This window comes from Aspergillus foveolatus (assembly GCF_047715535.1).
Source record: "Aspergillus foveolatus strain CBS 279.81 unplaced genomic scaffold BDW70scaffold_9, whole genome shotgun sequence".
Taxonomy (NCBI): domain Eukaryota; kingdom Fungi; phylum Ascomycota; class Eurotiomycetes; order Eurotiales; family Aspergillaceae; genus Aspergillus; species Aspergillus foveolatus.
Genome location: NW_027396073.1, coordinates 409,454 through 429,165, shown reverse-complemented (window position 1 = coordinate 429,165; position 19,712 = coordinate 409,454). Strand labels below are relative to the sequence as shown.

The 19,712-nt window shown below is 50.8% G+C and overlaps 6 protein-coding genes across 6 annotated transcripts; 4 read left to right on the top strand and 2 right to left on the bottom strand.

Annotated features, from left to right (window-relative positions):
* Positions 1 to 107: 107 nt before the first annotated feature.
* On the top strand, positions 108 to 3,243 carry BDW70DRAFT_122326 (putative LPXTG-motif cell wall anchor domain protein). The gene is made up of 2 exons (XM_073734796.1): positions 108 to 1,240; positions 1,339 to 3,243. The coding sequence occupies exons 1-2, from the start codon at positions 167 to 169 to the stop codon at positions 3,115 to 3,117; spliced, it is 2,853 nt and encodes a 950-aa protein (XP_073598735.1). The 5' UTR covers positions 108 to 166; the 3' UTR covers positions 3,118 to 3,243.
* Positions 3,244 to 4,994: 1,751 nt separating this feature from the next.
* On the bottom strand, positions 4,995 to 6,439 carry BDW70DRAFT_122317 (KH domain-containing protein). Its single transcript, XM_073734795.1, has 2 exons — positions 5,816 to 6,439; positions 4,995 to 5,748 (listed from the first exon to the last, which is right to left on the bottom strand). The coding sequence occupies exons 1-2, from the start codon at positions 6,201 to 6,203 to the stop codon at positions 5,060 to 5,062; spliced, it is 1,077 nt and encodes a 358-aa protein (XP_073598734.1). The 5' UTR covers positions 6,204 to 6,439; the 3' UTR covers positions 4,995 to 5,059.
* Positions 6,440 to 7,408: 969 nt separating this feature from the next.
* BDW70DRAFT_130873 (coatomer subunit gamma) lies at positions 7,409 to 11,147 on the top strand. The gene is made up of 6 exons (XM_073735895.1): positions 7,409 to 7,790; positions 7,871 to 8,181; positions 8,229 to 9,195; positions 9,248 to 9,595; positions 9,647 to 10,465; positions 10,515 to 11,147. Exons 1-6 carry the CDS (start codon positions 7,715 to 7,717, stop codon positions 10,745 to 10,747), a joined length of 2,754 nt encoding a protein of 917 aa, XP_073598733.1. The 5' UTR covers positions 7,409 to 7,714; the 3' UTR covers positions 10,748 to 11,147.
* Positions 11,148 to 11,450: 303 nt separating this feature from the next.
* Positions 11,451 to 12,703, bottom strand: BDW70DRAFT_130871 (F-box domain protein). The gene has a single exon (XM_073735894.1). The coding sequence runs from the start codon at positions 12,592 to 12,594 to the stop codon at positions 11,458 to 11,460; it is 1,137 nt and encodes a 378-aa protein (XP_073598732.1). The 5' UTR covers positions 12,595 to 12,703; the 3' UTR covers positions 11,451 to 11,457.
* A 146-nt stretch (positions 12,704 to 12,849) lies between these two features.
* Positions 12,850 to 16,339, top strand: dps1 (putative aspartyl-tRNA synthetase Dps1; the record flags this gene model as incomplete). Its single annotated transcript, XM_073738848.1, has 5 exons — positions 12,850 to 12,995; positions 13,066 to 14,139; position 14,455; positions 14,647 to 15,603; positions 15,662 to 16,339. The coding sequence occupies 5 exons, from the start codon at positions 12,850 to 12,852 to the stop codon at positions 16,337 to 16,339; spliced, it is 2,856 nt and encodes a 951-aa protein (XP_073598731.1).
* A 247-nt stretch (positions 16,340 to 16,586) lies between these two features.
* Positions 16,587 to 19,585, top strand: BDW70DRAFT_171958 (uncharacterized protein; the record flags this gene model as incomplete). The annotated part of the gene is made up of 4 exons (XM_073743364.1): positions 16,587 to 16,849; positions 17,036 to 18,097; positions 18,350 to 19,471; positions 19,534 to 19,585. Exons 1-4 carry the CDS (start codon positions 16,599 to 16,601, stop codon positions 19,583 to 19,585), a joined length of 2,487 nt encoding a protein of 828 aa, XP_073598730.1. The 5' UTR covers positions 16,587 to 16,598.
* Positions 19,586 to 19,712: the final 127 nt, after the last annotated feature.

Here is a 19,712-nt window from a genome sequence, read left to right as displayed (position 1 = left end):
AGTGATTATTCACTCTCTGTATAGGATTATGCAGCCAATAGAGTGATTTTTTCTCCAAAACAAACCGGGTTACTGAAAGATGCATTTTCAATGCTTCTATTAGAATTCACTGAAAATAGAGAACTGACTCATGCGGCATCGCTTGGATGCCTGACCAGCGCTGCAGATGCTCCACGACAAAGAATCTGCTGGCACTCGAATGCCTTCGCCCACCACTCCCACTCTGACAAGTACAACAAAGGATCAAACGACGAGTTTGGACCCTCGGCGCCGGCGGAAGACCGTTTCTATTGTCCAGCCAAACACCCATGCATCGCAGAGCCATTCGATCGTCGAATCAGCCCATTTTTCGCGTCGCTCGACGATGGATTTGCCGTCGCGAACGAGGTACCCGGCAGGGGTACACCAGATCGAGCCCGCGAGTCCGGCCGTGGGTTCCGACGACCCTGAAGGGCACTATCTGGTCAAGAGCAAATCATCAGGCCGGCTGCGGTCTGCTGCGCTTGAAAGAAGATTGACCATTTCGGGAGATCCTCATCCCCGTGACACGGGGAAAGCTGGCGCGCTAACATTCGCCGGCACCACGCCTTCAACGGCGCCATTGCCTTCACCTTCACTTTCACCATCTCGTTCGATCCCTCCGACTTCGTCGCCCTCATCTCCGTCGCGCCTTCACCAACCTGGTTCGCTGTCTCCTATTCCCCGCCTTCCTCAGAGTCGCTTCAGTTTCGAGGTCCAACCTCCTCTCCGCAAGATCGCCCTGACCTCACACCTCAAGACTGCCAGCGTCGACCGCAGTACTCCTGCCCAAGAATCGAGCCGTTCACCCAGGCACTCGTCCTTGGATAACGGTCACCGAAGATCCGTTCCAGACTTCCATTCGTCACACCTTGATACAGAGTCGGTTCCAGATCCTCCAGTCGTCTCTTCCACTGCGACCGCGACTGGGCAAGGGGGTAGTTCTGCGCTCCTTGACGGCGACTCAACCCTCAGAGTGCAGAGTCCCAATGCACCAAAGCGCCGCAAATCGACATTATACTCCCAGCAGTCACCCCCGGATGTGAAGAGGAGAATGCCGTCGTCCACCGCGACCTTCGTTCAAGGGCGCTCGTATGCCGACGAGAACGGCGCTGCCGCGAAAATCGACGAATCTCGGTCCCGAAATGAGGACATTTTCTTGAACATTGCGAGGTCCGACTCGAGCCGTCGCGAGTCCTTGGGACGCTCTGAACTCAGACGGGTAAGTTGAGCCAATTTCGGTTCGGGAGCTGATTAGACTTTCTTTAAGCTGCCTGAATGAGCGGATAGTTCGAGGGGCTGACTCTATTCTTCTCCTAGTCGCGACTGAGGATGTCCGGTACTGGATTTCGCTCGTCTACCTCCCGTGTTAGTAGTGACTTAACACCGTCTCCCGAACAACTGTCCCGCTCAAATACCTTCGAGAGCCCCTTGCATTCGAATTCGCAAAACGGTTTCCCATCCACTCGACACAGCTCATTACCATATTCGTACTCGGCTTCTGCGCACCCTTTAGACGAATCTGGTCGATCGCCTCAGTCGAATTTCGCCTCGAGCTCGCACTCAACCGTTGGACTGCCTCGCAGTCGACTAAGTCGTACCAACCCCGAAGATGAACCAATTCCTGAGCGACGCGCTTCTTTACACGATTCACGCTCCTTCCGCCACTCCGGGCTCTCTACGATCCGAAGTAGTCGACAAGCTTCGGCTTCTGAAGTCACTGAGAAGCCACGTTATGAATCCCGACAAGATGGGACAGAATCAACCCTTTCGACTACTGCGCCCTCCACCGTCTGGGATGAGCTGGAAGATCTCAAATCCCGCATTAAGAAACTAGAACTGACTGGAAAACTCCCTCCGTCATCTCAGGAAGCCATGCTCTCTTCTGGAGACCGACCGCGCACGGCGACCACGACGGTAACAACGATGTCCTCCTCGCCGCGTCACCGAAGGACTAGCGTATCAGGTGAATCTGATACTATTACAGCTCCAAACCCAGTTCATCCGCTTCTACAATCGGCTCTGGCCAAGGTAAGGAGTGTGGTTAATAAGGACGTCTACATGGCATTGGAGGCCGCCGCCACGGATGCAATGGCCCTTTCACAACTCCTGGGAGCAGGCAAAACACCGTCCGGAAACGTCTCCATAGTCAATGGATACGGTTCAGCGGAACGCCAATCTCGACGGAAAGCTGATAGCGTCTGTCGTAGTCTCACAGAACTATGTCTCGCTCTGTCAGACGAACATCACACTAAGCAGCAGTCGTCTGGCGATGCTACATTCCGAATTTCTCAGTCGAACACTACCGACGAAGGAACAGTAACTCCTACCACGCTATCATACCGCAAAAGTATAACCCAAGACCCCGAAGGAAATGCACCACGACACAGCAGCGGCCCGCGTACCGCAAGTCGGCTGGAAGCGCGGCGCGCAAGCTTAGCGAACCAAGGCGACCTTTACCCTTCACCTGAGAACCCAGGCCAGAGCACCAAGTTGGCGCACTCACCGAATGCTCCCGCCACTCCAGCCACTGCCAGTCGGCTAAGTCGGTTGTCCGTTTCGATGCGGACAAAGAGGTTGCAGGAAGACGAGCCCTCTGATTATCGCAGCCCGCACACACGCTCAGTATCTAGAAGTATGGCCGACATTGGAGCTGCCTCCTCAACGCAAAAGGCCTCACCCCGACAACAGAGCTCTTTTGGGTACCAGGCACCACGGCCGACATCTGATTCTCAGCAGTCCTCTCAGCCTCGTACCCCAACCAGTTCGCAATCCGGCATACCCCTCCGCCGAAGCTTAATGACCCCATCCCATTATACACCGGCGATTCCTCGCGCGAACATACAAGCTGGGTCTCGTCGCTATGGCTTACCATCAGCGGCTGGAAGTCCCCTGGATGATGTACCACTATCACCACGCCAGGACGCTCCCCAGTCGAGAATATCCGCTCCCTCAACCAAGCTAGCCTCAAGCTACACGCCCATAACACAGAATCGACCTCGCACAAACAGCTTAGGCGGCCGAAGACTAGGCGTTAGGCGCCCAATATCAACAGTAGACACGAAGCAGTCCAAATCCTTCAACGACAGCATTGACTGACTGTCATGTTCTAACAACTTTTATTCAATTCTTCCTTTTTTTTCTCGCTGGTCCTCGGGAACTATTCGACAGTTTATTGTACACGTCACCTCATCGCACCATTCCATTTAACATAATTGACATTTCATTTAACGAACGCAGCGACATCACTTGGATACAATGCAATTTTCTGTTTCAGCCGGCGTTTTGCTCCTTCTCGCCTTGCATCTTCCAATTAATGATTTTGGGCTTCCTTGCACGAACACACATACATGCATAACTTGCATACGTACAACATCTCATACTACAAGGCATCACTATGCGTACAATCATACTTACCTTACGAGCATATCAACGAAACCGGGCAGTGGCCTTATTTTTCACACAACTGGATTGGCTTGAATTGGAAAACAATGCATACATGCCTGACTGGGACTTGGATATCATGAACATGATGGTACAGTACATTATACGAGGTTCCTTTTGTTAAGCGACTGGCGCGGCAATGGCAATGGCATAGCATCACATCTTATCTCTCTTTTTCTCTCTCTCTCTGTGCACCTGTTTAGCTTTTTTCGTAGATCATGTCACTGTTTTCTGGTTTTCGACTTATGCTTTCTGTCCCGTTAAACAGCACCTAGCATTTCATTTGAGGTTGTTCTGAGTCGTGCTTGCTGTATATGTATGTACCAGGTAGTAGATCAGTGGCACTGATACTACCATACCTACTTGACTACCTGCCACATGTGGCTGTGACTTCTTGCCATCTTGAAGTATCTGCGTGCATAGTTACGCGTTCTGTTTCTGTTTTATCTACGGTACTGTCCTCACGGGTATATACTTGCTTGCAAACAATTTCTCCACGTTTGACGGTGTAGACGTTGTATGTTACGAGCCCGTAGACTCAGCAGAAACGACTTGACTGATTGGATTGCAACATCGCCTATGAGCTCACACAGTTTATTAAATCTGAAACATACCTGAGAATGGCGAACCAAGATCTCCAGCAGTAGAGCCCTAACTGCATATTGAGCAAGTCTGCCAGTATGGTTGAATAGATTATGCTATATTTGCTCAAGCTCACGGCCTTCTATACATTATATCAAGGGTTACAATGTGCGGGATCACATCTACTTTTACAGACAGTATTGCTAACGTTCTTCAATATTGGCAACGTTCGGCAAGACAGGTCATTATCATTCGTCTTTAGAATCATCTCCGATCGAATCCCACACAACTTGTTCGGCGTGCTTCTTCAGCCGTTCCTTCCTAGCTTCTTTTGTTCCCTGGTTGATGCTCTGCGTATCATATACATGATAAAAGTTCCCGCTAGAAGCGACCATTCAAGGGAATTTCGGAAATGACAAGAGGGCACATGCGTCACAGGGTGAGGTCATGAAAACGCTTTTGGAGTAAACTTGTGCCACATAGGAGAAAGGGTCAACAAGACGGTATAAAGATACTGAAGTCAAAGGTCGTCAATGATTCGCATCATAATTGTTTCAGGATATGGGGGACTGCGGATGAAAAGAGGAAAGGACGTGTTTGATGGATAGGATATAACGGATATAACAGGTGGCGAAGTGAGATGTTTGAGAGAGGGAGGCGAGTAGGCATAGTGCAAGTACCCTCATGCTTTGAGAAGGATAGGATTAGCGGAGGAGATACCCTCAAAGGCAGACGCGTCATGTTGGGTTTTTTTGTCAGATCAGTTGGAACCCAGGTTAATGGAGAAAGACCAATGCTGCGGTACCCCACACGACAGGCATCCCTCGGCACATCTGGTAGAGCAGAGAAACTGCACGATAGAAGACATGTTAAAGAAGAAACATAAGAGGTAACAAGCAGAGTTATTAGGAAAGGTGAAAATTCATGCGACTCTGGTATTCAGGTAGAGAGACAAAGCCTTTCTGAGAATGGCGTGATCGGTTGATCGTGGACATTCGTTCATGCGAGCAGCAAATCACTCTTGCAGCTGACTGCGGCGAGTTTTCTCGGCCTCAAGGTTCTCGTACAGAAGATACAGGGCCTTTTCGTTTGCCTGGGCGCTTCCCATGATGGTGAACATGCGTTCTCCGGTTTCATCGTGAGGTGCCTTGGCAATAGAAATACGGGCCCCAGAGCTCCGGCGGATCTCCGTGATCTTGGTCCCACCTCTGCCGATGATACATCCAACCATGTCAGCCGGAATACTGATGTTCTGCGTCTGGATCTCCTCGCCATCCTCGGTAACGAGAGGGTAGCCGCGGTTGCTGGTATCGGGGTTGGACCGTCTGCCATAACCGCCGGACTGGTCACTGAAATCAGCGCCGTTACCGGTACGGTTGTAAGGGCGGCTGTTGTAGCTGTCGCTGTTGCCACCGTTATGCTGGATCGAACCGCTACCGACTGAAGAACGCACAGCGGGATTGTACAGGATCGTTCCTGTTCCACGTTGCCAATCATCAATAAGACACTTTCCAATCTCCCAGATGGCCTTTTCAATTCCTTCCGGGGTGCCCTGCACTTCAACAATGCGTTCGGTAGACTGAGGCAGCATCTCCTTCTGAGCGACCATACGCACACCCGAAGCGTCCTGAATATGCTTGATTTTCAACCCCTGTCGTCCGATAATGGTGCCCATTTGGTTATGAGAAATCAACAGTCGAATAGCTGAGGAACGTAAGCAGGCGTTCATAACCAAGACAAAGTCTGTGAGTCAATAATGGATAAGACTTACGATGGGTGCCGTTGTTGGAAACAATACCACCCATGCCCATCTGCGGGGCTCCTTCCAGCAGTCCCTTGGCGACGAGAGCATAAGCTCTAGCAGTACCACTCAGAGCACCAGTCACGGTAAGGACGCGATCGTGAACGCCGGGAACTACCTTGCTTACGCCGGCCTTCACGCCAGTCTCATCGCGCAAATCGGCGACATTTTTACCCGCCTTGCCGATGATGACGCCCGCTTCCTTGGACGAAACGATGGCGCGAAGAGTCAGCATGGATTGCGCATACTCTTCTTCGGTCTTAGGAGTGACTTCCAAGTCACCCTCGTCACCAACGTTGACGGCATCAGTCATCGTCTCGTCGGCGATGGGGGTCTCGTGGATGTCGGTGGTGTCCATGTTCTCAAGTTTAAAGGTGTCGTAGATGAGGAGACAGGTAGGAGACGATTTAAGCTGTTCCCATGGAGTCAGTAAGGAAGCTTTGTACACAGCCAGCCGTTTGTTCTTTGCGCAACTGTCAAACGGAAATGGCGCCCGAGGAACTTTGTTCCGTTACTACGCCGACGCGGCGAAGAATGGTGACAAAACTGGCAAACGAGAGCCTCACTTACAGACTGAGTAGTAAAGAAAGCGGAGCGAGAAGGACAAGGAGAGGGTCAATATGGGGAAATGTAGTCCCCAGGCGAGAAAATCTGCGAGAATGGGGGCGAATCCAGAGGGGTTTCGGCGGGCGGGGGAAGGTGGAGGTTGCGAGGAATGCGAGGATTTGTGAAGGGGAATGAAGGAAGCGGGAGATTTGACGGGAGGAATAGAAGAGAGGTTGAAGAGAGGAGAAAGGAGAAGGATGAGGAGGAGATAGACAGGAAAAGAGATGGAGAGGACGCGGAGGAGTCTGATGATGGGGGAGAAGAGAAGGTGGAGAGGGAGAAAAGAGGGAGAGGATGAAGAAAGGCGCCGCTGTGGTAGTGGTTGTGGTTGGTTTGGTGTTCAGGGCGGGAGGAACCAACCACTGCGATACCTTTGCACCCTTGCTCAGTGTACAACTTGTTCTGACCTCTTAACTTTTTCTATAAATTTATATATCGATACTACTTAGTACCTAATAATGCTGTTTCATGTCTCCCCGATCTGGTCAACCTGGGGTCTACGTATACAGTAGGATAGTAAATAAAACACCCCACAAGTCAAGATATAATAACACCCCGACCTTACCAGCTCCCTTCGAAGCACACCGGGCATTTCAAGCATTCAAATATAGCCAGTATGTAATCCGTCATGTCAATTAGATATTTTGCCTTCCGGTTATTTAAGATGTAATGCCGATATGCCTGTAATAGGCCAATATCGCATGGCTGTGAGAGCGCGGTGCCTAGAACAGCTTCCTGACCTGGGCTCTGTCTATTATCTCTATGCAGCAATAGATATGTTGAGCCTAGACTCTTGTAGAATAGATCATAGATCGTGTCAGCATGAGCATTCAAGAAGGACGTTTAGGTGAACAAAGACATCGAAGATCTGGGCCTGGAGAATGAACCTCAACCTAAGAGGCTGCGGCATGTTTGCAATGTTTGTTGGGGTGTGGCTAGCACCCACAGAGGCGGAAGGCCACCTGGATGCTTGACGGGAACTGAAAGTCGGAGTCCAACTAAGCTGTTGTTGTCTGTTGGGCCGGTCACCTTAACAGCAATTTCATCTGGTCCCATATTGTCTTTTCCTCACGAGATAATGAGGATTTGATACCGTTCACTCCTCTTGCGAACCGAACTACCAATCCCTCCAACTCCTGAATTCGCGGTCAATTGGGTTTCCCCCTCGCTATTGACCCTACGTCTCCCCGCAAGCGGCCACTTTCTAGACAGAGAGCAAGTTAGAGAGTTTTATCTCTGTTGCAACCGCTGCCGCTCAGCAATATGAGCTATATGAAGAAGGATGAGGACGCCGACCAGACCATGATCAAGCTGGATCGGACCTCTGTTTTCCAAGATGGTAAGAGACAAACACTTGAGTCGGAGCTGTACCGTGACCCCGGAGACCATGTTGCTGACCGTCTTCTTCTCCTCCGGTAGCACGGCTGTTCAATTCATCACCGATATCTCCTCGACAATGCCGCACGCTACTGACCAAGATTGCGGTCCTCGTCTTCACGGGAGAACAGTTCCCAACAAACGAAGCGACCACTCTTTTCTTCGGTATCTCGAAACTGTTCCAGAACAAGGACCCCTCGTTACGGCAGATGGTTTATCTCATTCTCAAGGAGCTCGCAAACACGGCCGAAGATGTCATTATGTCTACCAGTATCATCATGAAGGACACTGCGGTTGGCAGCGATGTCCTCTACCGAGCCAATGCTATCCGGGCTCTGTGCCGCATCATCGACGTGAGTCGCACGAAGCTACTGGGTATTCATCTCTGACAGCTTGATAGGCCACTACCGTACAGGGTATCGAGCGATTGATCAAAACAGCCATTGTCGACAAAACCCCTTCAGTCTCCTCGGCCGCCCTCGTCTCCTCATATCACCTCCTTCCGATTGCGCGTGACGTGGTTCGAAGATGGCAAAGCGAAACACAGGAAGCCGCTTCATCCTCGAAGCAATCTACCGGTTTCCTTGGCTTCGGTGGCAGCTCACAAGCCCACGCGATTTCGCAGTCAAATTTCATGACCCAGTATCACGCAATCGGCCTCCTATACCAGATGCGCTCCCATGACCGCATGGCCCTCGTCAAAATGGTTCAACAATATGGCGCAGCAGGAGTAGTGAAGAGCCCCGCTGCGCTTGTTCTTCTTGTGCGCCTGGCCGCGAAGTTGGCGGAGGAAGACTCCGGGTTAAGGAAACCCATGATGCAGATGCTCGATGGATGGCTTCGGCACAAGCACGAGATGGTGAACTTCGAGGCTGCAAAGGCTATTTGTGATATCAGGGACGTTAGTGATGCGGAAGCCTCGCAGGCTGTCCATGTTCTCCAGTTGTTCCTTTCTTCGCCCCGTGCCATCACCAAGTTCGCAGCAATCCGCATTCTCCACCGATTCGCGTCATTCAAGCCTCATGTCGTTAACGTTTGTAACCCTGATATTGAGGCGCTAATCTCGAACACTAACCGGTCCATCGCCACTTTTGCCATCACCACTCTCTTAAAGACTGGGAACGAGGCTAGCGTTGACCGCCTGATGAAGCAGATCTCAGGCTTCATGGCTGACATCACTGACGAATTCAAGATTACTATCGTTGAGGCCATCCGGACCCTGTGCCTGAAGTTCCCCAGCAAGCAGGCCGGTATGCTTTCGTTCCTCAGCGGTATATTGCGAGATGAGGGCGGCTATGAGTTCAAGCGGAGCGTCGTTGAGAGCATGTTCGACCTCATCAAGTTCGTGCCTGAAAGCAAAGAAGATGGTACGGCTTCTCCTTCCGAACTGTTAATTTGTTGTTTATTAACTTGTGGCAGCCCTCGCCCATCTTTGTGAGTTTATCGAGGACTGCGAGTTCACTAAATTGTCTGTCAGAGTCCTTCATCTTCTCGGTGTTGAGGGCCCGAAGACATCACAGCCGACCAAGTATATCCGCTACATCTACAACCGAGTGGTCCTAGAAAACGCCATTGTTCGTGCTGCTGCCGTAACAGCTTTGGCCAAGTTTGGCGTTGGCCAGAAGGATCCTGAGGTGAAGTCCAGCGTTTCTGTTCTCCTCACGCGGTGCCTTGATGACACCGATGACGAAGTTCGCGACCGAGCAGCTCTGAACCTCCGGTTGATGGCTGAAGAGGATGAAATGGCTAATCTATTCATTAAGAATGGTAAGCTTGTACTTCACCACTTCTAATTTTCGACTCTCGCTGACTAAATAGAATCGATGTATTCTCTTTCTACTTTTGAGCATCAACTCGTCATGTATGTGACATCTGGCGATAAAGAGACCTTTGCCACGGCGTTTGATGTGTCTACAATTCCAGTTGTCTCCCAGGAGCAGGCTTTGGCTGAGGAGCGAACCAAGAAGCTTACGAGTGCTACACCCACACTCAAGGCACCATCCACCGGACCCCCCAAGGGTGGCAAAGCAAATGGTGTGGCCGAGGCTGCCACGGCGGCCGCCACACAAAAGTATGCCGAGCAGCTCATGCAGATCCCCGAGCTCAAGGCGTACGGAACATTGCTCAAGTCCTCTGTTCCTGTCGAACTCAGCGAGAGCGAAACGGAATACGTTGTCACTGCCGTCAAGCACATCTTCAAGGAGCATATTGTTTTGCAGTATGACATTAAGAACACTCTCCCGGATACGGTTCTGGAAGACGTTACCGTGGTCGCAACGCCCTCGGAGGAAGATATCCTGGAGGAGGAATTCATCGTCCCTGCACCCAAACTAAATACCAACGAACCCGGTGTGGTTTATGTCACGTTTAAGAAGCTCGAGGGCGAACAGAGCGTCCCCGTTGTTTCATTTACAAACAACCTCAAATTCACTACAAAGGAGATCGACCCTACAACTGGAGAGCCGGAAGACAGCGGATATGAAGATGAATATCAGGTCAACGACCTCGATCTAACAGGTAGCGACTATGTCATCCCCACATTTGCTGGCAGCTTCGACCATGTTTGGGAGCAGGCAGGTGCCAACGGCGAGGAAGTCAGTGAGACTCTGCAACTCAGCAACTTGAAGGGCATCGCAGGTATGTGACTCAAAATCCTTGATTCTTGACCTGCACTAACCAGTTTCAGACGCGACCGAACAATTAATCTCTACACTCTCCCTACAACCCCTCGAGGGAACCGACGTTGCCCTCAGCAACAGCACACACACCCTTAAGTTATTCGGAAAGACAGTATTAGGCGGCCGAGTCGCGGCCCTCATAAAGATGGCGTACTCCACCAAGACTGGAGTGACGACCAAGATCACAGTTCGCGCCGAAGAAGGAGGTGTTGCCCCTGCGGTGATTGCTTCTTTGGCTTAAGCGAAGGCGGGTGTATTGTGTAGTTTCGTGGCCTTCTCAAGGTATACTCAGGCGATGGTGAGTCTGGAATCATGAAATCAGACTTGCTTTTTTCTATTTTACTTCTACAATTTTCCCCTCGTCTATAATGCATGTGTCAAGTTAGATGCGATCGATGATTTGTGTAGGCGTCTAAACCCATTGCACTGTTTTCTCCTTTCTTTTCTCATCGCTTCTTTCCTTTCGCTTTCTGGTCCTTCTGTTATTACCATAATGATTGCATTTTGGTAAATAAAAGAGTATTTCTTCTATCTTCTGTTAACGGCGTAGCACCAATTTGTCCTAGCCGTTCTGCACCATATATCAACATTTCCATCATATGCAGATAACATTATTAACACGATATCTGCTATTAAGAACTGAAACCTAGGGAATGAGAACTTCAGCTTTCTTCTTGGCGATATTCTTGGGTAGAATAGCTTGGCAGCTTCCGAAGGGTATATCTAACTCTAGCATCTATCAAATCCGATCCAGCCCACTTTCTGCCGTCGATTGGGCATATCCTATAAATTCAGACAAGGAATAAACAGTTATTAATCGTATTTTGTCATACGGAACGTCAGTGGTCGTCCCTACCGACTCTAACACTAGGCTAGAGCATCAGAACCCGTGCCCTTCTCCGGCAGGGAGCGATCAGGAAGCACCCATTAGCGAAACAACCAGATAAAGCCTTAGACATAATAGACGCCCGGCTGGATGTTCAGAGTGGGGTTGTTAGAGTCCGCAAGCGCTTTTCTCGTTTTTACACGGTTGAGCAGAAAGTCGTCGACCGCATCGTCATCCAACATGCTATTGTCTGTAAACACCTCGGCAAAGCCCACGGCATATAGGTTCGGAAGGCCGAGCTCAAGCGCTTCGAGCAAGCTCTCTATACCGAAGTATATTGTCGGGTCTTCACTTGGCCATCCGAATTCAAGCACCTCCAGCGTAGGAATGCGAATGTGGCAAAGCAGGTCGAAGAATGTGTCATCAACCATGTCACCTGGGATACTAAGAAATGACAAAGCGGGTGTCAAGCCGAGGATTGAGGTAATTGATTCTGGGCTCAGGCGGCGGTTGAGACCGGATATTGTAAGGCGTTTTAACGTTCGGTTCAGATCAGGACTGCACATAAGGCTGCTAATATTTGTGAGAGAGAGGTCGGAGCAATTCTTTAGAGTGAGGCTTGTGAGAGAAGTCGGCCAGCGGAACGACCGCATTGGTTCAGCGAAGAAGTGGCCGCTGAACTGGACACGGCGAAGATTTTGGGGCCAAGGTATTCCGAACGATTCGGTGCCAGTGATGGAAGTTGACTGGGGAAGACGAAGGGTTTGCAGATTGATGAGGTTGCTTAGACTTCTTCTAAGATCCTTGAAGGGAATAGGTGTGGCCACGAGCGAGAGGTCTAGATGGCGGAGTTTGGAACACTTCGCGAGTGACGGCAGGCTGTTCACGGCGAACGAAGCCCTGGGTGCAATGAAGACTTCCAAGTTTTCTTTTACTCGGCCTAGCAGCCTTGCGGTTAGGCTGGGAGAGCTGTGGTGGACGAGCGAGCTCAGATCCAGCTTGCGGACCAGGGCCCCGAGGTTCCATTTACTCTTGCGGACCCCAATCGGTGGACTGATTATGTTTGCAAACTTCGTGAAGCTAGAGCCGCTATTTATCCGGGGTTCAGCCCAGAGGAGAGTGATTGCGTAGGTATACCATTGCCGGGAAACGAGACAGCAGGCATGCAGTGTTGGTTGGCGGGCGATTTTATCCGCAGCGACCTCGTCCAAAATCTGAATGACTATTTCCGTTGGGAGATAAATCGGCGGTTCGGAGGTCATTGAGCGATAAAAACCAAGAGTTCCATCATAAGTTGTCTATCCGTAGCTGGCGTCGCCGACTTAGTTGAGCAGGATAGAAAAGAGAAGAGATCGGAATGATATCATCCAGCCTGAGAAGAGCCGCTGAGAACTCCGATGACTGCCCGCTCCCTCTCCAATAACAACACGTCCTTTCAGACCGAATTCTCCTGGCATCTGTCCTCTTATTTTCTTGCATAACGTGTCAATTATTCCTGCTCCACTCTTTCAGGAAGAATGCGTCCCCAAAACCTTTGGCGGCCCCTGAGACTGGTTCAACGCTGTTCCGCCCGCTCCTTTCTCCCCGCTGGCCAAAGCATCCGAAGCATACGCAACCTTAGCTCTGCAGCGTCCCGAGTCCCTGACTTCGCCTTTGCGTTTGAGTAAGTTCTTGTGGTACAGTGAAATCAATCGTTCGCATTGTTGGTGTTTGCTCTATTAACACTTGCAAAGCATCGATGGCGTCCTTCTCCGATCCTCTACTCCCATTCCAGGGGCGGCCGAATCGTTAGCGCTCTTAAAGAAAGAAGGAATACCGTTTATTCTTTTGACAAATGGAGGCGGGAAACACGAAACGGAACGCGTTGCTGAAATCAGCGAGAAACTCCAGGTTCCATTGGATGCAGACGTGATCATTCAAAGCCACTCGCCTTTTGCGGAGATGGTACGAGGTACGGAATCACAACCCGCTCTGGAGAACAGACGTGTACTGGTAGTTGGTGGAGATGGAGATGGCTGTCGTGCGGTGGCAGAGAAGTACGGGTTCAAGAACGTCGTAACGCCTGGCGACATCTTCATGGCCAATCCATCCATTTGGCCATTCTCAAAAGGGTTCAGCGACTACTACAAGACCTTCACCAGACCCTTGCCTCATAAGGGAGAGCCTGGCGACCCAACAATGGGGCTTAAAATCGACGCTATCTTCGTCTTTAATGATCCGAGGGATTGGGCGCTGGACGCCCATATCATCATTGATCTTCTGCTGTCATCGCAAGGAGTCCTAGGAACTATATCAGACAAGAATGGACGCGCCAATCTTCCCAATCGCGGATATCAGCAGGATGGGCAACCGCCTCTTTATTTCTCTAATCCGGATCTTTGGTGGGCGGCGGCTTATAGCCTTCCACGTCTTGGACAGGGCGGTTTCCGCGAAGCGTTGGAAGGCATGTGGAGTGCGATCACCGGTGGCTCCAGTAAAGGTGTTGAGCTTCGGAAGACAGTCATTGGTAAACCATCGCAAGGGACGTACGAATTCGCGGAGAATCAACTCCTGCGTAACCGATCCAGAGCGTTTGGGTTTGAAACGAAAAGACCCTTACGGAACGTTTATATGGTTGGAGATAACCCGGAATCAGATATTCGCGGAGCCAACTCGTACCGAAGCGCGCACAATAGCGAGTGGCATTCTATACTTGTGCGGACTGGCGTTTATATGGGCGGCGAGCCAGCATGGACCCCGAAGACTATTGCCGACAACGTCCAGAAAGCTGTCGAATGGGGCCTACAGCATTCCAACTGGCAGACTAAGTAGGTTGCAAGCTACCTGGGGTAATGTCATGTGCTATTTTGTGGTGCACCCAGCCAACTTATTCAGACTACTTCTGTTTTATATCCAAAGATGCCAGTATACACTTTACAATAAACAACCTGTACTTTAGACTTTGTCAGAAAGCGTCATCACTATAAAACGATAAGTTCGCCATAAGAGCATGTTTTAGTAAGCTGCACACTATCTTATTGCATTGTTTATATTATGATGTCCTTACATGCTGGGCTGCAAGCATATATATATGATGTCGCCTCAGGCTGCACTATTCTTAGCACGTGAGCAGCCCCTCGTAGGGTTAGGCCCCGCCAGGGCGGGGTGATCCAATTGAAGAGCTGTACTGTCTCTTGAGTCAACGAAAGCCTAGGCGCCGACAAGTGACTCAGAAGTTGCCATCAGCTAGATATCAGAACTGCGACGGGCATCTAATCCTTTTCATCCTTCTCGACATTATCATGGCCGATTCCGAATTGCCCGCTCGTCCCAAGCCCGAGGAGACTCCCGCCGCGGAGGCTGCTGAGGGCGGAGAAGGCAAGCTCAGCAAAAGTGCGTTGAAGAAGCTTGCAAAGGACAAGGCGAAGGCAGAGAAGGCAGCTCAACGTGCTGCTCAAGAAAAAGCCCAGGCTGCTGCTGCCGAGGCAAACGACACCGCAAAGGATTTGTACGGTCCAATTCCCGAAACCGCGGACGTCCTTCCCAGTACGCAACTCTCCCAAATCAACGACGAACATTATGAAAAGGAAATCACGGTTGTGGCTCGTGTGGACAATGCCCGTGCTCAGAGTGCCAAATTGGCGTTCCTGATGCTTCGTCAGCAGGGATTGAAGGTGCAGGCTGTCATTGCTGCGGCGGAACCCATCTCGCGACAGATGGTCAAGTACACTAGTGGTTTGAACGTCAATTCTATCGTCCAGGTTACTGGTATTGTTAAGAAGCCTGGGGTTCCGATTGCCTCCGCCACTTTGAGTAACCACGAAATTCACATCCGCAAGGTTTACATGATCGCCGAAGCCGCGCAACAACTTCCCATGCAGGTCAAGGATGCGGAGCGGCCGCTCCCTGAGACGACCGAGGAGGGCTTTCAGGTTGATGCGGATGGTGCACCTATTGTCACCCTCAAGACTCGTCTTGACAACCGTGTTCTAGATCTCCAGACGGCAACCAGCCAGGCTATTACCTGGATCTCCAGCGGAGTTGCAGAGCTGTTTGCGGAGTATATGATCAAAAGTGGTTCCCGATGGATCTCTACACCGAAGCTGGTTGGTGCTGCCACAGAGGGTGGTAGTGGTGTCTTTGAGGTCAAGTACTTCAAGCGAAACGCATACCTGGCCCAAAGCCCACAATTGTACAAGCAGATGTGTATCGCTGGTGACATGCAGAGTGTTTTCGAGATTGCTCCTGTGTTCCGTGCAGAGGAGAGCAACACGCACCGGCACTTGACCGAGGTACGTCCATACTAAGGTTTTATGGACACAGAGAGGCTGATCACGATTCGTTGTTTAGTTCACCGGTCTCGATTTCGAGAAGACTTTCAGCTCTCACTATCACGAGGTTCTTGAATTTGCCGAGCAGCTCCTCGTCTTCATCCTTTCTCAGCTCAAGGAGCGATATGCGGACCAAATTGCCATTATCCAGAAGTCCTACCCCAAGGCAGGCGATTTCAAGCTCCCCAAGGACGGCAAGGCCCTGCGACTGAACTATATGGACGGTGTTGCGCTCCTCAAGGAGGCAGGCGTTGATGTGTCAGAACAGGAGCGCTTCGAGAACGACTTCACCACTGCTATGGAGAAACAGCTGGGTCAGATCATCCGCGAAAAGTACGACACCGATTTCTATGTGCTGGACAAGTTCCCTATGGCTGTTCGCCCATTTTACACCAAGGCCTGCCCCCAGGATCCCCGCTTCTCTAACTCCTATGATTTCTTCATGCGTGGCGAGGAAATCATGTCTGGAGCCCAGCGTATTCACGATGTGAAGGAGCTGGAGGCCTCTATGATTGCCAAGGGCGTCAACCCCAACCAGGAGGGCTTTGAAGACTACCTTGCTGCTTTCCGCCAGGGCTGCCCTCCCCACGCCGGTGGTGGATTGGGTTTGAACCGTATTGTTATGTTCTTCCTTGGATTGCCAAACATTCGGTTGGCAACTCTGTTCCCTCGTGACCCCCAGCGCCTGCGTCCTTAAACTGGACAATAAAACTAGAGCCAGATAAAAGAATAATTAATTCGACTATCTAAAGATATGGATCTATTAGAACGCTATATAGGTATCACAGTCGCTATGTCAGTCTGTTTAAGCTGACCTGTAATTGACTAGTTATCATGTAGATCTGGACCCGCCCGCCGATGGAGCTAGCCTGAGCGGAGCTACAACTAAAAAAGCGCCTCGAATCCGGGACTGCTCACCCTTAAACGCACCACAAACCCCCATCTTTCAGCCCAGCATGTCGCATAAACGCAATTTCCCCGGATCAGGATCTGGGTACTCGCCATACACGAAGCGTGCCCGCTCCTCCTACACAGAGGATGACCAGGACGACGAAGAAACACAGAACTCGGTGACGCCCTATGAGAAACCTCGCAACCACCCTGTCTTCGGGCAGAAAAGCGCCTTTCCCGGTCTCGATACAGCAGATGGCGACGAGCTCTTCTACGGCCCTGCGGAAGATGGGCTGGAGTACCTGAGGATGGTCCGGTAAGCATTTCCTATTACTGCTAGCTGCTTTATTGAGTTGGTTTCTTCCCGTTGCGACGTGCTTGCTAAGTTTGCATTCTGGGTTTTCTAGCTTGCGAATGGAGCGAGGTTCGTCTTTCCCACCGCTGTTTCTTCCTTGGTTGATTAATTTTCTATAGATTTGCTGACTTGGATATGTCTGCTTAGTTCCGAGGCCAACTCCCTGCCTACACTTTTCAACGCACCCGCAACGACAGAATCGTTGGTGGAAAACAGGATAGTGACGAATGCGACCAGTACTAAACCTGAATATACCCAGCAGGGAAATGTACTCGACGAGGAACTTAGTACTACAGAGCGCGTCCCAGAAGGAATCTATTCGGACGGAGTATATATTGGCCTCGCCACATCAAAAGTCGACGCCGATGAGAGTTTATCAGATGCACAAGCTAGTTACTACAACCTCCTCCATCATAGATTCCTTCTCCTACGGTCGATTCTGAAATGCACGCCACCGCCCGAAGCCATATCTGCGCTCGACGACTCGCACCCTATCACTTTCCCCCGAACATCAAAAATTGCACAGAGAGAGTGGAGACGCCTGTTAAAAGAGGTTGATCCTCAAACAGTGCAGCTTGCGTGCATGGATATGGACAGTGTCCTGAGAGTGTTGGTAATCGTGGCGCGGCTCATATCGGATAATGTGCGTAATGGAGATGCAGTCCTAATTCGACGTATCGGTGCCTGGGCTTGGGGGCTCCTAGCGAAATGTCGAGATGCCGGACAGCTAGGGGCTCGAGATATTGGGGATATTCGTGAGTTGGGAAAGCGTGCGGTAAGGATTCTAAAGAAGATAAGGGAAGAGCGTGAGGAAATACAGGACGAGGAAGACGATGCGAATGATTACGAATCTGATGCAGAGAATAAGAATGGGGAAGTGCCGCCAGGCGACAAAGGGAGTGAAGCTGTCGATATCAGTGCCCTTCCCGACTCGGAGCACCTCGATGCGGAGAAGAAATCCGATGCGGAGAAGCTGGAGCAGGCGAAAGCACGACTCAAAGCCCGAATTTCAGCAACTGAGAGTGATTCAATATCTCAAAATGAAGGAGGAATAGGAGGTCAACGCGAAGTTGGGGAAACAGCTGTAGATGTTGGGACGCTGACTCGTGCAATGCTGGATATGATCATTACTATTATTGGAGAACACTATGGGCAGCGGGATCTGTTGGAGGCACGGGAATTATGGACTGAAACGGAGCAGAGTCTTTGGTGAGCTATGTTTTTATAGAAGTTTTACCATTATGATACCTTTGTTCAGTCCATACATGGGATAAACGAGCTACCTAGCACTAGTCATGGGAGCAAGCTGCAGGTGCGTCATTGCTTGCGCCCAGACCGGGTTAGCGCAGTGAGGCCTTATCGGTGTAATCTCTCCAACATCCGACACCAGCCTCAGCTCCAAATGCAGCTCCAACATCTTCTTCATTTATCTGTTCAGGGAGCTCTGCTGAGCTCTCAAAGTACCATTTCTCTCAACATGGCTCCTCCCCTCGAAATCTCCATTCCAACAACCACAACTTCAACAACCTCCCCACCCTTCACAATCTACAACATCACCCTTCGCCTTCCTCTCCGTTCCTTCGCCGTCTCGAAGCGCTACTCCGATTTCACGGCCTTCCATACAACCTTAATATCCCAAACAAACAGCGCGCCGCCTCTTCCCCTTCCCCCCAAATCCTGGATTTCAAATACAATCACCAATGCTAATCTTCGCGAATCCCGCCGTCAGGGCCTTGAGTCCTACCTCCGCGCCATCAACGAAGCACCAGATCCCCGATGGCGCAACTCACCAGCCTGGCGTGCTTTCTTGAATTTGCCTAGCCTAGGCAGTAACAATAATAGCAACGAGAACATCACTGCATCTTCCGCCCGTCTCCATGCCGCAGCTACAGGACCTGGTTTTCCTAATGGAGAACCAATTTCTGACCCAAGGTTATGGCTCGATTGCCACCGGGATCTGAAATCGCATCTCCATGAAGCGAGGTTACATCTTACGAAGCGCGACCAAGAGACAACGCCACAGAGACAGCACGAGAGCTCGGCGCGGGCGAAGAGCTCCCTTGTGCGTGCGGGGTCGCTGATAACGGCCTTGGAGGATGGACTGAAAAGAATAGCCGACGCTGGGACTTCGAATGGTGGTACCAAGGGGCGTTATACGAGCTCAAACTCGCTCGGTGAAGGCGAAGTCCGGCGCAGAAAGGATCTCCTTATCAACGCTCGGAAGGAAAGGGATGGATTAGAGGACCTGCTGAATGCGATGGCGGCAAAGAGTCGTGTTGATAACGCGGTTGCATCGATCAAGGATAAAGAGGCGCTTATAGGGGTCGCGGATGGGGCGGGAGGGGGAAGTAGCAGGAAACCGGCGAGGTCCGGGAGGGTACTTGGGAAGGAGACGGAGCGGACGCGCGAGCTGGACAATCAGGGTGTCCTACAGTTGCAGCGGGAAATGATGCAGCAGCAGGATATGAGTGTGGAGGAGTTGCTGAAGATTGTGAGACGGCAGAAGGAGCTAGGTATCCAAATTAACGAGGAGTTGGAGGTGCAGAATGAGATGTTGAGGATGGTGGATGAGGATGCGACGAGGTATGCTTTCCCTCAGCGTAGTGTCGTGAGCTGAACTGTTTGCTAATCTGATACGTTTATAGGCTTCAGCAGAAGGTCGATATTGGGAAAAAGAGGCTGGGGAAAATCTCATAGTAACCTGCTATACGCGGCTACCTTCAGCGTGTTCTTGCCGTAAGAATGGTCTTCCACTATACGAACAGTCTCTAGTTCTTTGGCGAGTTATATATGATTCCCCGGCCTGTTCAGAATTCATCATATC

Bases quoted from the DNA above. Each gene is read 5' to 3' on its own strand.
- BDW70DRAFT_122326 (XM_073734796.1), top strand. From the start codon at position 167: ATGCTCCACGACAAAGAATCTGCTGGCACTCGAATGCCTTCGCCCACC. The intron at 1,241-1,338 runs GTAAGTTGAGCC...TTCTTCTCCTAG, and splicing joins GACGCTCTGAACTCAGACGG to TCGCGACTGAGGATGTCCGG.
- BDW70DRAFT_130873 (XM_073735895.1), top strand. From the start codon at position 7,715: ATGAGCTATATGAAGAAGGATGAGGACGCCGACCAGACCATGATCAAG. The intron at 8,182-8,228 runs GTGAGTCGCACG...ACAGCTTGATAG, and splicing joins CTCTGTGCCGCATCATCGAC to GCCACTACCGTACAGGGTAT. The intron at 10,466-10,514 runs GTATGTGACTCA...AACCAGTTTCAG, and splicing joins CAACTTGAAGGGCATCGCAG to ACGCGACCGAACAATTAATC.
- BDW70DRAFT_130871 (XM_073735894.1), bottom strand. From the start codon at position 12,594: ATGACCTCCGAACCGCCGATTTATCTCCCAACGGAAATAGTCATTCAG.
- BDW70DRAFT_122317 (XM_073734795.1), bottom strand. From the start codon at position 6,203: ATGGACACCACCGACATCCACGAGACCCCCATCGCCGACGAGACGATG. The intron at 5,749-5,815 runs GTAAGTCTTATC...TACGTTCCTCAG, and splicing joins TTCCAACAACGGCACCCATC to CTATTCGACTGTTGATTTCT.